The following is a 12,466-nucleotide window of genomic DNA, read 5'->3' on the forward strand; positions in this document are numbered from 1 at the left end:
CACATGTTTAATCCTTGGTAATGCCAAGGAACCCATTCTAGAAACTTCCATCTGTTAACTCAGTCCTGCCTCCATGAGATAAAGCAAACATCTGCCTTATGAAGGAAGTGTTATTTTTCTCTCTCCTTTTAAAATCTCCATACTGTCTCCATGCGATTCTGTATTAATCTGTCAACAAGCTTTTACCACAGGAGTGGTTGGGCAAGGCCCCAAGTGAGGCTCAGTGAGACCAGACTAGTGGTTAGCCTGAGGAAGCATGACTTGGTCACAGGCAGGAAATGGCCAGATCCAGATGTCAGGACAGCTGGAGCTGTCTGAGGTCAGAGGAGAAGAGGGCTTCCAGCTTGGAATACCAGAGAAGGCCCACAGGAGGGGGACTCATTTCCAAGACTGACAGCACTGACTGAACATTTTTTACACAGGAGGGACTGTGCTGAGAGCACTGACCTGTTCTAACCTCACTACAGCCCTGAGAGGTCAGTACTAGTCCACTAACCAGGTGAGGAAAGTGCAGTCCGGAGAAGCTGCACCACTTTTCAGAGCTGGTCAGTTGCAGAGCCAATATTCAAACTCAGCTAGCCTGACCCTGAGCCTGTTAAGTCATCACACTGGTCGCAGAATGGGAGATAGGAGGGAGAATGAAGGACTTTTCCCACACCCATGAAGATGGTAAACAGCATTTTTAAAGGACATCAATTCAGAGCCCCTGGCTGTGCGGCTGACCCAGCCTCTGAGTGTGCACAAACCCAGCATGAGCCCCCAGAGGCCCATCGCTGGGGTCCATGTGGCTTAAATCGAGCTAGCAATTTATTTTGCGAAGGCTCATCTTCCAGGAGACACATTGAGCTCTCCTGAACAGCCCATGCCTCCAGCTGGGCTTGTAGGCCGCTAGTTGAGGCAGAGCCAGGACAAATCAGGCAGAGGTGGACCATGGCAGTGTCGGGTCAAGCAGGTATTCTGGGCAGGAGCCCCAGCCCGTTAACTGGGCCTGCTTATTCTTGAGTATCTAACCATAAAAGCCAGATGGAGACCCTGTTGTTCTCAGCCCCAGGGAGCCTAGAAGGTCCATGAGATGATCTGATGATGTCCCCCACAAGACAAAGGGAGCAATGGGGGAGAGGTCCATTCTGCTTCAAATTCTTCTTGACCTTAATGGTTTCTGTCCTTCTCCCATTGGGCCCAAGGTCCCAGGAACCCAGTGCTGCCCAAGGAGCTTCACTTTACTGCTGTGCCCCATGCTAGGACCTGTTCTTCCCTCCACGCCAGTCATCTTTGAACACCCAGCCCCAAGAGGTTAATTAGCACAGATGTGAAAAAAAAGCTATTCATGCATACCAAAGTTTTAATAGCAGATATCTGTCCTAAGAGTGTTCTTTTTTTTCTTTTAAATTAGGGGCAATGACTTAACCTAAAGGAGTAAGTCTCCAGTGGTGAGACTTACAGTAGGCCAGTTAGGAAGGAGAAATTTGAGCAGAATGAGAACTTTTTTTAAAATCATTTTTTTTTAATTTCTTTTCAGTGTAACAGTATTCATTGTTTTTGCACCACACCCAGTGCTCCATGCAATGCGTTCCCTCCTTAATACCCACCACCTGGCTCCCCCAATCCCCCACCCCCTGGCCCTTCAAAACCCTCAGGTCGTTTTTCAGAGTCCATAGTCTCTCATGGTTCACCTCCCCTTCCAGTTTCCCTCAACTCCCTTCTCCTCTCTATCTCCCCATGTCTTCCATGTTATTTGTTATGCTCCACAAATAAGTGAAACCATATGATAATTGACTCTCTCTGCTTGACTTATTTCACTCAGCATAATCTCTTCCAGTCCCATCCATGTTGCTACAAAAGTTGGGTATTCATCCTTTCCGATGGAGGCATAATACTCCATAGTGTATATGGACCACATCTTCCTTACCCAGAATGAGAACTTCTGATGGCTCTGAGTCATATAAAAAATCCCTGGGGCTCCAACACTATGTTAAAATGGTTGGAGGCAATTAATAGCTATTGGGATGCTCTGAGACATTCCTCCCTTTGCCGGAATCCCCAAAGGTGGGGTTCTAGGACTACATGAATTCGTAGTGACAGGGACTCAATCTCTTTGGAAATTATTATCCATCACTCATGAGCAGAGTTACTAAGGAGTAGGACCAAGAATCTACACAGAAAAAACCAACTGTGCATCTGAAAGAAGTGATATACATTAGTAACAGAGGAGAGATGGTGGATGAAGGCCCAGCACCAAGGATGTGAATACTGATGGACTGTCTTTGCAGTTTATGGTCATTGGATAATATGCAGTTCTCATGGGAGGGAGAAGTTTTCATGGGAGGGAGAAGTTTTCAGTGTTATATATATAGGACAACAATAACACAAATTTTGGAAATAAAGTTTCTCATGGTTCAATTCAATCAACTCATTGAGAATTTAAGAAACATAAAAATGTAAGTCCATTTGCACCAAATAGGTACACTCCCACTTCCTCACCCTTGTGCCAGGAGCTTGGAAAAGATGCTGCTCCATTTTGCAGTTGAAGAAACTGAGGAATGGAGAAATTATGTGGGTTTTCCCCAGCCTACTAGTAAGCCATGAAGAGGGCTAGAAGTAGAACTTAAGGCCAAGATTTCCTTATGGCTGCCTGTGTGGGGATGTCATTGATGGGGCTAATGGCTTTACTGGTAAGGCACAGCCCACTCCCTGCAGACCATGAGCATAGCATGAATACTGCCCTTCCACTGAAGGCGAGGGACAGGGCATCTGATTTGTACTCATCCCTAGTGCCCAGGACAATGACTGGTGCACAGAGTCCAATAAATGTCTGAAGTATATATGGGAAAGTATGCCAGTTTGGATAAGTTTTTATAATAAAAGTTAATTTGCTCCATTTGAATCTTCAGTTTATTACCTTTTAGAAGTTACATAATCTTTTGAGCCTCATTTTCTACCTCTCTAAAATGAGAATAAAAACTACTTCAATGGGTTGTGAGGCTTAGGTGAGATGAAGTAAGTGAAGTCAGAAGGAGCACTGTGAATAGCCCGCACCCTTCAACCTGCTGTTTGCTACAGGCTAAGGCATTCTTTACCCCACAGTCTAGATCAGCTATGGGAACAACTCATTTTGTGGGCAGGCAATGGAAAGCCCATCTTACCTGCTGAGGCCATTTTCAACATGGTTGAGATCTCTGTCCATGGTCCTTATTGCAGGGTGGGAGAATTGGGTGTTAATCTTGGCCATCTTCTTGCTTAGTCACGTTCAGGTGGTTACTGAAACATGAATACACAGAGATCACATCAGGGCAGGGAATGAGCTACAAACCCAGCTCGTTGTAGGTAAGGGCTATTTCCCAGGACAAGCCCTGGCATACATATACTCTTCCATTTCTCCCATAGTTCCAGCTACACTGTGTTTTAGTTGGGTACCTTTGGGCTCTTCTTCACAGCCTAAAGCAAAAGCAAGGTCTTTCACTCCTTTTTGTATGCTGCCATGCCAAAGAGCTGGTCAAAGTTAAATGCTTATCCAGCCAGTGAATGAATGATTGGCCAAGTTGATATCTGATATAAGAAAACTAAAATCCTCATGATTCTATGGAATAATGTGATGTTCCCCTTGACTCTGGTTTTCTCACTGGTTTATTTTTATTTCATAATTTTGCACATGTTTTAGTAGCTTCCCCAAATCTCATTTCAAAAACAAAGCATAAAAACAAACAAACAATATTTGACATTCATAAAACCTTTACAATGTGATGTTATACTCAAAACACACTTCTTCTCATTTAATCCTCATAATAAGCTCATCGGGTATTTACAATTTTTATCCGCACTTACAGATGACTAAATTGAGATTTAGAGATGTTAAGCATCTTGTTCAAGCAAATAAATAGGTAAAACCAGTTGATGGCATGATCCTAGTGCTAGAAATCAGACCGTGAGTACTCTCCCTTCAGCAAACATTGGAAAGCGCCCCTATGACTGATGAGAAAAGAAAGCTGATTTAAACATAGTGCTGGTGTGAGGAACACAAAGATTGGCCAGTTCCCTTATCCTTGATCAAAACCTTCCAGGCAGAAGATGAATCCCTGAGGACAGTTTCTCTTGAACAGACAAACACAGGCTCTCTGTAGCAGTCACATGGCTTAAGTATGTCAAATGTCAGTAAAGACCACTCTAGAGAAAGATGGTGATTTCTAGAAATAGTCCAGTGATTCACTCCAAGACTAAATTAGTTCCATATCCAAAGGAAGGAGAGTGCAAGGAGCCTAGAATATTGCACCAAACCATAGATGTCGTCCCTGCTCACCATGGTCAACACAGCATGAGTTTACTCAAGGGAAGTTGTTGGCTCATCAGTCTTGGTTCATCTTTGATGTTTGATAATTTAAGTCCATGGCTTAAGTTTTATACTTTTCTCAATAGATCAAAAATTATTTTGATTTAAAAAACCCTACTCATTTATTTTTATGTTTTTATTGTATTAGTCACCATACAGTGTTTCATTAGTTTTTGATGTAGAGTTCCATGATTCATTATTTGCATGTAACACCTAGTGCTCCATGCAATACAGGCCCTCCTTAATATCCATAACCAGGCTCTCCCCTCTAAAACCCTTAGTTTGTTTCCTGGAGTATATAGTCTCTCATGGTTTGTCTCCCTCTCTGATTAACACCCCCCTTCCATTTTTCCCTTCTTTCTCCTAATGTCCTTCATGTTATTCCTTATGTTCCACATGTAAGTGAAACCATTTGATAATTGTCTTTCTCTGCTTGGCTTATTTCACTCAGCATAACCTCTTCCAGTTGCATCTATGTCAGTACAAATGGTGGGTATTCATCATTTCTAATGGTTGAGTCATATTCCATTGTGTATATGGGCCATATCTTCTTTATCCATTTGTCTGTTGAAGGCATCTTGGCTCCATCCACAGTTTGGCTATTGTGGACATTGCTGTTATGAACTTTGGGGTGCATGTGCCCCTTCTTTCTATATCTTTGGAGTAAATACCCGGTAGTGCAATTACTGGGTCATAGGGTGGCTCTATTTTTAACTTTTTGAGGAATCTCCACACTGTTTTCCAAAATGGCTGTACCAGCTTGCGTTCCCACCAACAGTGTAAGAGGGTTTCCCTTTCTCTAAATGCTCTCCAACATTTGTTGTTTCCTGTTTTGTTAATTTTTTCTATTCTAATGGGTGTAAGGTGGTATTTCAATGTGGTTTTGATACTTTCAATGCCACCTTGATCAAAATATGAATGGCATTTCTCCAAGAGCTAGAAAAAACAATCCTACAATTTGTATGGAACTGACTCTGAATTGCCAAGGAAATGTTGAAAAAGAAAATGCTGTGGGCTTTATATTGCCTGATACCAAGCTGTATTACAAAGCTGTGATCATCAAGACAGCATGGTACTGGCACAAAAACAGACACATAGATCAGTGGGACAGAATAGAGAGGCCAGATATGGACCCTCAACTCTATGTTCAACTAATCTTGGACAAAGCAGGACAAAATATCCAATGGAAAAAAGACAGTCTCTGCAATAAATGGTGCTGGAAAAATTGGACAGCTATATACAGAAGAATGAAACTTGACCATTCTCTATCACCATACACAAAGATGAACTCGAAATGGATGAAAGACCTCAATGTGAGACAGGAATCCATCAAAATCCTAGAGGAGAACATAGGCAGTAACCTCTTTGACATCAGCCACAGCCACTTCTTCCAAGACATGTCTCCAAAGGGAAGGAAGGCAAAACCAAAAATGAACTTTTGGGACTTCATCAAGATAAAAAGCTTCTGCACAGCAAAGGAAACAGTCAACAAAACTAAGAGGCAACCGTGGAATTGAAGATATTTGTGAATGACATTACAGATAAAGGGCTGGTATCCAAGATCTATAAAGAACTTCTCAAACTCAGCACCCCAAAAAACAAATAATCGAGTCAAAAAAATGGGCAGAAGACATGAAAAGACACTTTTCCAAAGAAGAAATACAAATAGCTAACAGATACATGAAAAAAATGTTCAAAAACTTTACTCATTTATGTAACAGTGAGTTTCTGGCTGATTGCAGGAGCTACAAACAAATATAAGATAAAGACTGTTCTCCAGGCTCTTATAGTCTGGTAGGGCAGATGATGGGGACCAGAGAGTCCTGTAGACCATTAAGGAGCTTGGGCCTTACCCTGAGTCCAGCCCAGTAGGGAAGTGGCCAGATGTGTAAAGGTCCCTCTGGCTGCACGGAGAAGGACATATTCAGGGGCATGAGTTGAGGTGAGGTGAGCAGCTAGATGCTGCAGTATCTCAAGGGAGAGAACAGTTGCCTCAACTAGATTTGTGGTAATGAATAAGACAAATTTAAAAACTGGGAAATGGTAATTAATAAGGTATAAATGGTGATGAGGAGGGAGGTGCTGAGCACATTGCATGACTGCTGGTCTGGGGCATTGATGGTTCTGCACACTGAGTCAGGGAAATAAGGGAAGAAGCAGGTTTGAGAAACAGAATGATTCGAGTTTGAGATGTCTATGGAAACCTTTGAGCCAACATAGGAAATAAATGTCTTTCATTACAGGCAATTAGGCCAGTTTGAAGTCATTCACCCAGTGCTTTTTTATTGAGCACTTACTATGTGTCAGATAATATGCAAAGAGCTAAGGTTTTACAGAGAATATCCATCTCTGTCCTCAAGGAGATTATAGTCCAGTGGGATCTAGAGCAAGTCTTAAAAAAGCTTTGGGACTCTGCAGAAAATCTATCAAATTATTCTTTTTGTACATTTCCAGGAAAGTTGAGGCAGAGATGGTTCACTGTCTCCAGCCTGTGTCCCTTCCTTCAGCCCCTCTCATCTGTACAAACCCTGGTGTCAGATGCTATTGTATGGAGGCAGCACTTCTGGGCCCTCACAGACCTGCCTCCTATGGAGGGCTACTGTATATATGCCAGAATTAGGGTAGGTGCTCATGTAATACTGCTCCTTTAACTTTAAATAGTCTCCCCTTTTCTGACCCTTTTATAAGTGAAGAAACTGAGCAGGTATGTAATTTCTATAATATTGCTTATAGCCTGAGCCAGGATTGACAAATTTCTGTCTGACTCCAGAACCTGATAATGTAAAGCTAATGTGTGGCAAAGAAGTAGCATTGCCTTTTGGCCTGAGCAGGAAGGATCCCTCCCTGGGACCCCAGGCTTTAAAGGACTCTACTTTGACTCTCTTCCAGCCACAGAACAAGAGGCCAAGGGAATTTGCCTACCCACAATCTGGCCCCCTGCTCTAGTCCATGCTCTGGGTGCCCAAGATTCCCAAATTCTGTGCTCAGGAGCCTCTGGATTGGTTCTAGGGCTTGCCTGGGCCTCTTCCCAGATCTGTTTACCTGAGAAGGAAATCAGTGTGCACTGCCCTAGAGCTCCTAGGACCTAGGTCCTAGCTCATTGCCTGGACTTATCATTTCATTACAAGTTGCAAATTGGTGATATTCTATCATTTCTTCTCTACTAATTAGCTGACAGAGTCTTTATTTATTTATTTATTTTAAGATTTTATGTATTTATTTGACAGAGATCACAAGTAGGCAGAGAGGCAGGCATAGAGAGAGGAGGGAGCAGTCTCCCTGCTGAGCAGAGAGCCCGATGCTGGACTTGATCCCAGGACTCTGGGATCATGACCTGAGCTGAAGGCAAAGGCTTTAACCCACTGAGCCACCCAGGCGCCCTAGCTGACATAATCTTAAAGAATATTTTACTTATTATTTGGCTCTTCAGTGGTACTGTTCATACAGGAAAGGCAGAATAAACAATTCTTTCCTCGTATTTACCAGTTTTTAAGTCCTGACATCCTAAGTGATTCCCCAACTGCCCTGTGAATTTTCACATTTCCTAGCCCAGACAAACTCTGGGACAGCTCACAAATGAGATCATGAAAATCCAGTCATTGATCCTGAGGCGGCTATTGAGAATGAAACCTGCCATCCAGTCAGGGCCTTAGGAGTGTGAGGCACTTGCATATCCATTACTCATTAAGCCTCAGGAGCCCCAAGAGGTAATAGTGAAGCTGGTTTTGCAGGCTTGGGTCGGTCTGACCCTGAAGTCCACAAGGTGGTTTGTTTTGTTTATCACACCTACCGTAGGAGATTAGAAATGCATATATATAATTTTAATTTTTAAGCACAGGAAGAAGATGTATCCTGTCAACTACCAGGGTGACCTTGAAGTGGAGCCTAGGCGTGAGTCTAAGAGTGGTTTGTGAACATGTCCCAATTGAATGTGAGTCTTTATTTTCAGGGCTTGACGGGGGAATTAACAACACATCATTTCAGACAATTCCCATTTTCTTTACAGCGTTACTAAATCCCGAATGTTTTCTTCCTCCACCCCTCACCCCAAACATACTTATCAACTCTTCCATGCCCCAGGCATCATGCCTGGCCCCGAAGATTATGAAGATGAAGAAGGTAAGCTTCTGTCTTTGAAAGCACAAAACTGTGGAGGGAAACAGGAATGGAAATGGGGACTGGGAAGCATAAAAAGGTGCTGCAATAGAGGTAGAGGCATGGTAGGGAGCAATAAGGGGGAGGTACTAATTTTACCTCGAGAACCACAGAAGTCAGAGGAGGCTTCTTGGGTGAGTGGCGATCACACAATTTATTTGACATTATTCAACATTTACCATGCGTTAACCACTGTGCTGTGCACCTTTAAGGATTTGATTGTGGCTTCTTTTTTCTTTAAGCTTTAAGTGTTCCAAGATTCATTGTTTATGATTGTGGCTTCTGTACTCTGCTGCATATCTTTAACTTCCTTCACTATTCTTGGCTTGGACACCTAAGAAGGCCAGGAATCTAACACAGCTTACCTGCACTCTTGTTTTTCTTATCCTTTTCTCACTCCTTTATTAACTCCAAAAAAGGCAAGAACTGTTTCCTCTTATTTAAAAAATATCCTCCTAAACACAAGCATATATATACCTGGTGTGTAATAGAATTTATTATATGCCTGGTGGCATAAATGGAAGAGGCATAAATGGAGGTGAGTAATTGCAATGATGACACTAATGATAACAGTGAATTTACTGAACATTTACTCTCTGCCTGGTACTGTTGTAATAACTTCAAATGTGTATTAACTCATTTGATTCTCACAATGCTCCATGAACGAGTCACAACAAAGGTTCTTATCTCACTTAAAAACGTCGGAACTTTATAAAGGAGAGAGCAAGTAAGCAACAAAGGAGGTCAAAACATGTAAACCTCTTTCTTCTAAATTAAAATGTCCTTCTGATAAAAAAAAATATATTGGTCCCTACTTATGATGACTAGCTCTTTATACTAAAAGAGTATATCGTGCTTTGTCCTTTTTTATTATGGCTTAAATGTGAAAAACAGTCCTGGTTCAATTTGTGTCATTTGCAACATTATCATTATCATTTTCCAAACCCTAAATGTAGCTGAGACAATAAAGAGGTGCCAAGAGTCCTAGATGCATACTCTTCTGACCCACTGGAGGACATTCTGAATTATCATTGCCTTTGGTTATGACTCCTAAGCAGCCAGAGGCTGGCAGGTCCCATTAGTGAGGCACCAAGTTTAGACACAAAGTTATGCCAAAAAAACTGAAATCCCAGTCAGAGGAGATCCCTACAGTCTGACAGACAGGCACCCTGGGCGCAGGTCTTTATTTTCTCCAGCTGAGACAGGTCACTTTACCACTTGGGGTCTACAATCTTCTCAGAAAGATTTCTGAGACAAGTTTCATCCATTTCTGTTCTCTACAGCTCAACTTTCTCAGCACCACTTTGGGCAAAAGCACTCAGCAAACTCTCAGTAAATGTGAGGTTGGCCAGCCTTGCTTTGTCAAACTAAACTCCAAAGATAAGTCAACAACTCCTACATAGTGTATATGCCTTGGAACTTTTTCTAAAGCACGCTTCAAATTGCCTTTCCCTTCTTCCCCTATCCCATCTGGAAACGGCAGGATGAAAGGAAGCTATCCAATGTTAAGTCACTTAATCACTCTGAGAGCTGTGAACCAGCACACAGAACAAACACAAGGAATAGAACAGACATTACTATAGGCAATGCTGAAGGCTGTGTATTTTCAAGCACCTTTAGGCTTATATAGAGGGAAGACACTAGTAAAATATCTTTAGTTTGAGACAAATGGCATTGGAAAGACATATAGGTGGCAAAGGGCACTGTACCGAGAGAAAGAAAGGCTGGATTCTCTTCTTAGCTCAGCCTCCAATTTGGGCAGGTAACCTAGCATTTTGGTTTCTTCATCCAGGGGTGGACACAGACTTATTGCAAATGAATCTTCCACAGAAACCCAAGGAATAAAACACTTACTTTTAGTATTTTATTTAAATGTATTTGAATACATTTCAATAATGTACTCATTATTGACTACAATATTCAATATTGTATTTATTTACTTTATAGGTTTATAAAGATAATTAGTGGGTATTTACCTCCTCCCTAAAGTGGAATACTAATTCAAAAATATATGTGCACCCCATGTTCATTGCAGCATTATTTACAATGGCTAAGATAACAAAAATAACCTAAGTGTCCATCAATAGATACTTAGCCATAAAAAAAAAAAAAGAGAGAGATCTTGCCATTTGTGACAACATGGATGGACCTACAGGGAATTATGCTAAATGAAATAAGACAGAGAGAGACAAATATCATATGATTTCACTTATATGTGGAATCAAAAACAAATTTTAAAAAAAGGAAATAAATCCATAAATACAGAGAAAAACCTGATGGTTGTGGTGGGGAGCAAAATAGGTGAAGGGGAGTGGGAGATATAGGCTTTCAGTTATGGAATGAGTAATCATGAGGATAAAAGGTAAAGCACAGGGAATATAGTCAATAGTACTGTAATAGTGTAGTATGGTGAGAGATGGTATTACACTTGTGGTGAGCATAGCAAAATGCATAGTTGTCAAATCACTAAGCTGTATACCTGAAACTAATGTAACATTGTGTATCAACTATACTTCAGTTAAAAAAAAATCGCTGGAACATAAGTTAATTTTGACCATGGTGTTTGGTATATTAAAATTTGGGAAAAAATACATTAAAAAATCTTAAAAGTGCTCAGAATGCCTTAGGGAACTCTGTGAAACAGAGCTAAAAACCAAGGCTCAGTTGATTATTAAAGGTCCTTCAATTTAAAAAGTTTCATGATGGAACAAAACTGTAAATGCAAATATTGTGCCTGACAGTCCTCTCATAGTTTACGTGTGAATTTGATTCTATTGGAAGAAATAAAAATATTCCAGAGCTTCAAAAACAGAAAGGAAAAAGCTATATAATGTTAAAATTCTCTGAGCATGGTACAATATAAATAAAAACAACTTGAGGGGTGCCTGGGTGGCTCAGTTGATTAAGTGTCTGCCTTTGGCTCAGGTCATGGTCTCAGGGTCCTGGGATTGAGCCCTACATTGGGCTCCAGCCCCGCTGGGCTCCCTGCTCAGTGCAGAGTCTGCTTCTCCTTCTCCCTCTGCCCCTCTCCCCGACTTGTTCTCTCTTTCCCTCTCTTTCTTTCAAGTAAATAAGTAAAATAAAAAACCAAGAATTTGAGTATCAGAACTTATGTGAGAGGGCACTTTGAAAATTACATTATAATGTATAGATCCTTCCCAAGAACGCAAACTTGATTTAATATCCAAAATCAATCAATATAATACACCATATTAATCAAGTGACAAAAGCCATATGATGAATGCAATAGACATAAGAAAATCATATGACAAAATCCAACATGTTTTCAGAATAAAAACAATCAACAAAATAAGAATAGAAATTCTTTAAACTGATAAAGGGACCTATGACAAAACCACAGTTAATATCATACTTGATGGTGAAAGACTGAATACTTTCCCCTAAGATCAGGAACAAGACAACAGTATTCACTCTTATGACCTCCATGCAACATTGTACAGCCAGCCAGGGCAATTAGACAAGAAAAACAAAAGCATCCAGATTGGAAAGAAAACGTAAAACTATCTCTCTTTGCAGATGACATGATTTAAGGATATAGGAAAGGAATCCACTAAAAAACTATTAGAACTAATAAATGAGTTTAGTGGTGTGGCAGGATACAAGATCAGCTTACAGAAACCAATTGTATTATAGGAAAGCAAAATTAAGAAAACAATCCCATTTTTAATAGCAGCAAAAGAGAATTAAACACCTAGGAAATTTAAGCAAGGAAACTGAAGATTTGTATACTGGAAACTATAAGACATAGTTGAAATAAATTGAAGATATAAACAAATGAGATATTTCTTGCTCATAGATTGGAAGATTAATATTATTAATATGGCAATACTCCTAATATTATCTACAGATTCAATACAATCCTTATCAAAATCCCTGCTGGAATTTTTGCAGAAATTGACAAGATGATCCTAATTTACATGGAAATTCAAGGAACCCCAAATAGCCAAAACCCAAATAGCCCAAACA

The 12,466-nt window shown here is 40.7% G+C and overlaps 1 protein-coding gene across 4 annotated transcripts in view; it reads right to left on the minus strand.

Moving 5' to 3' along the window:
* The window catches only part of CNGA3 (cyclic nucleotide gated channel subunit alpha 3), a 29,175-nt gene extending 25,923 nt beyond the window's left edge, over window positions 1-3,252 (minus strand). For all 4 annotated transcript variants that reach the window (XM_082744366.1, XM_082744365.1, XM_082744367.1 and 1 more), the window contains exon 1: window positions 3,144-3,252. In XM_082744366.1, coding sequence (XP_082600492.1) covers window positions 3,144-3,229 — 86 coding nt within the window. In that variant the 5' untranslated portion in view covers window positions 3,230-3,252. The remainder of the gene's footprint in view (window positions 1-3,143) is intronic.
* Window positions 3,253-12,466: the final 9,214 nt, after the last annotated feature.

This window comes from Mustela nivalis, assembly GCF_964662115.1.
Source record: "Mustela nivalis genome assembly, chromosome: 8".
In the NCBI taxonomy this organism is placed as follows: domain Eukaryota; kingdom Metazoa; phylum Chordata; class Mammalia; order Carnivora; family Mustelidae; genus Mustela; species Mustela nivalis.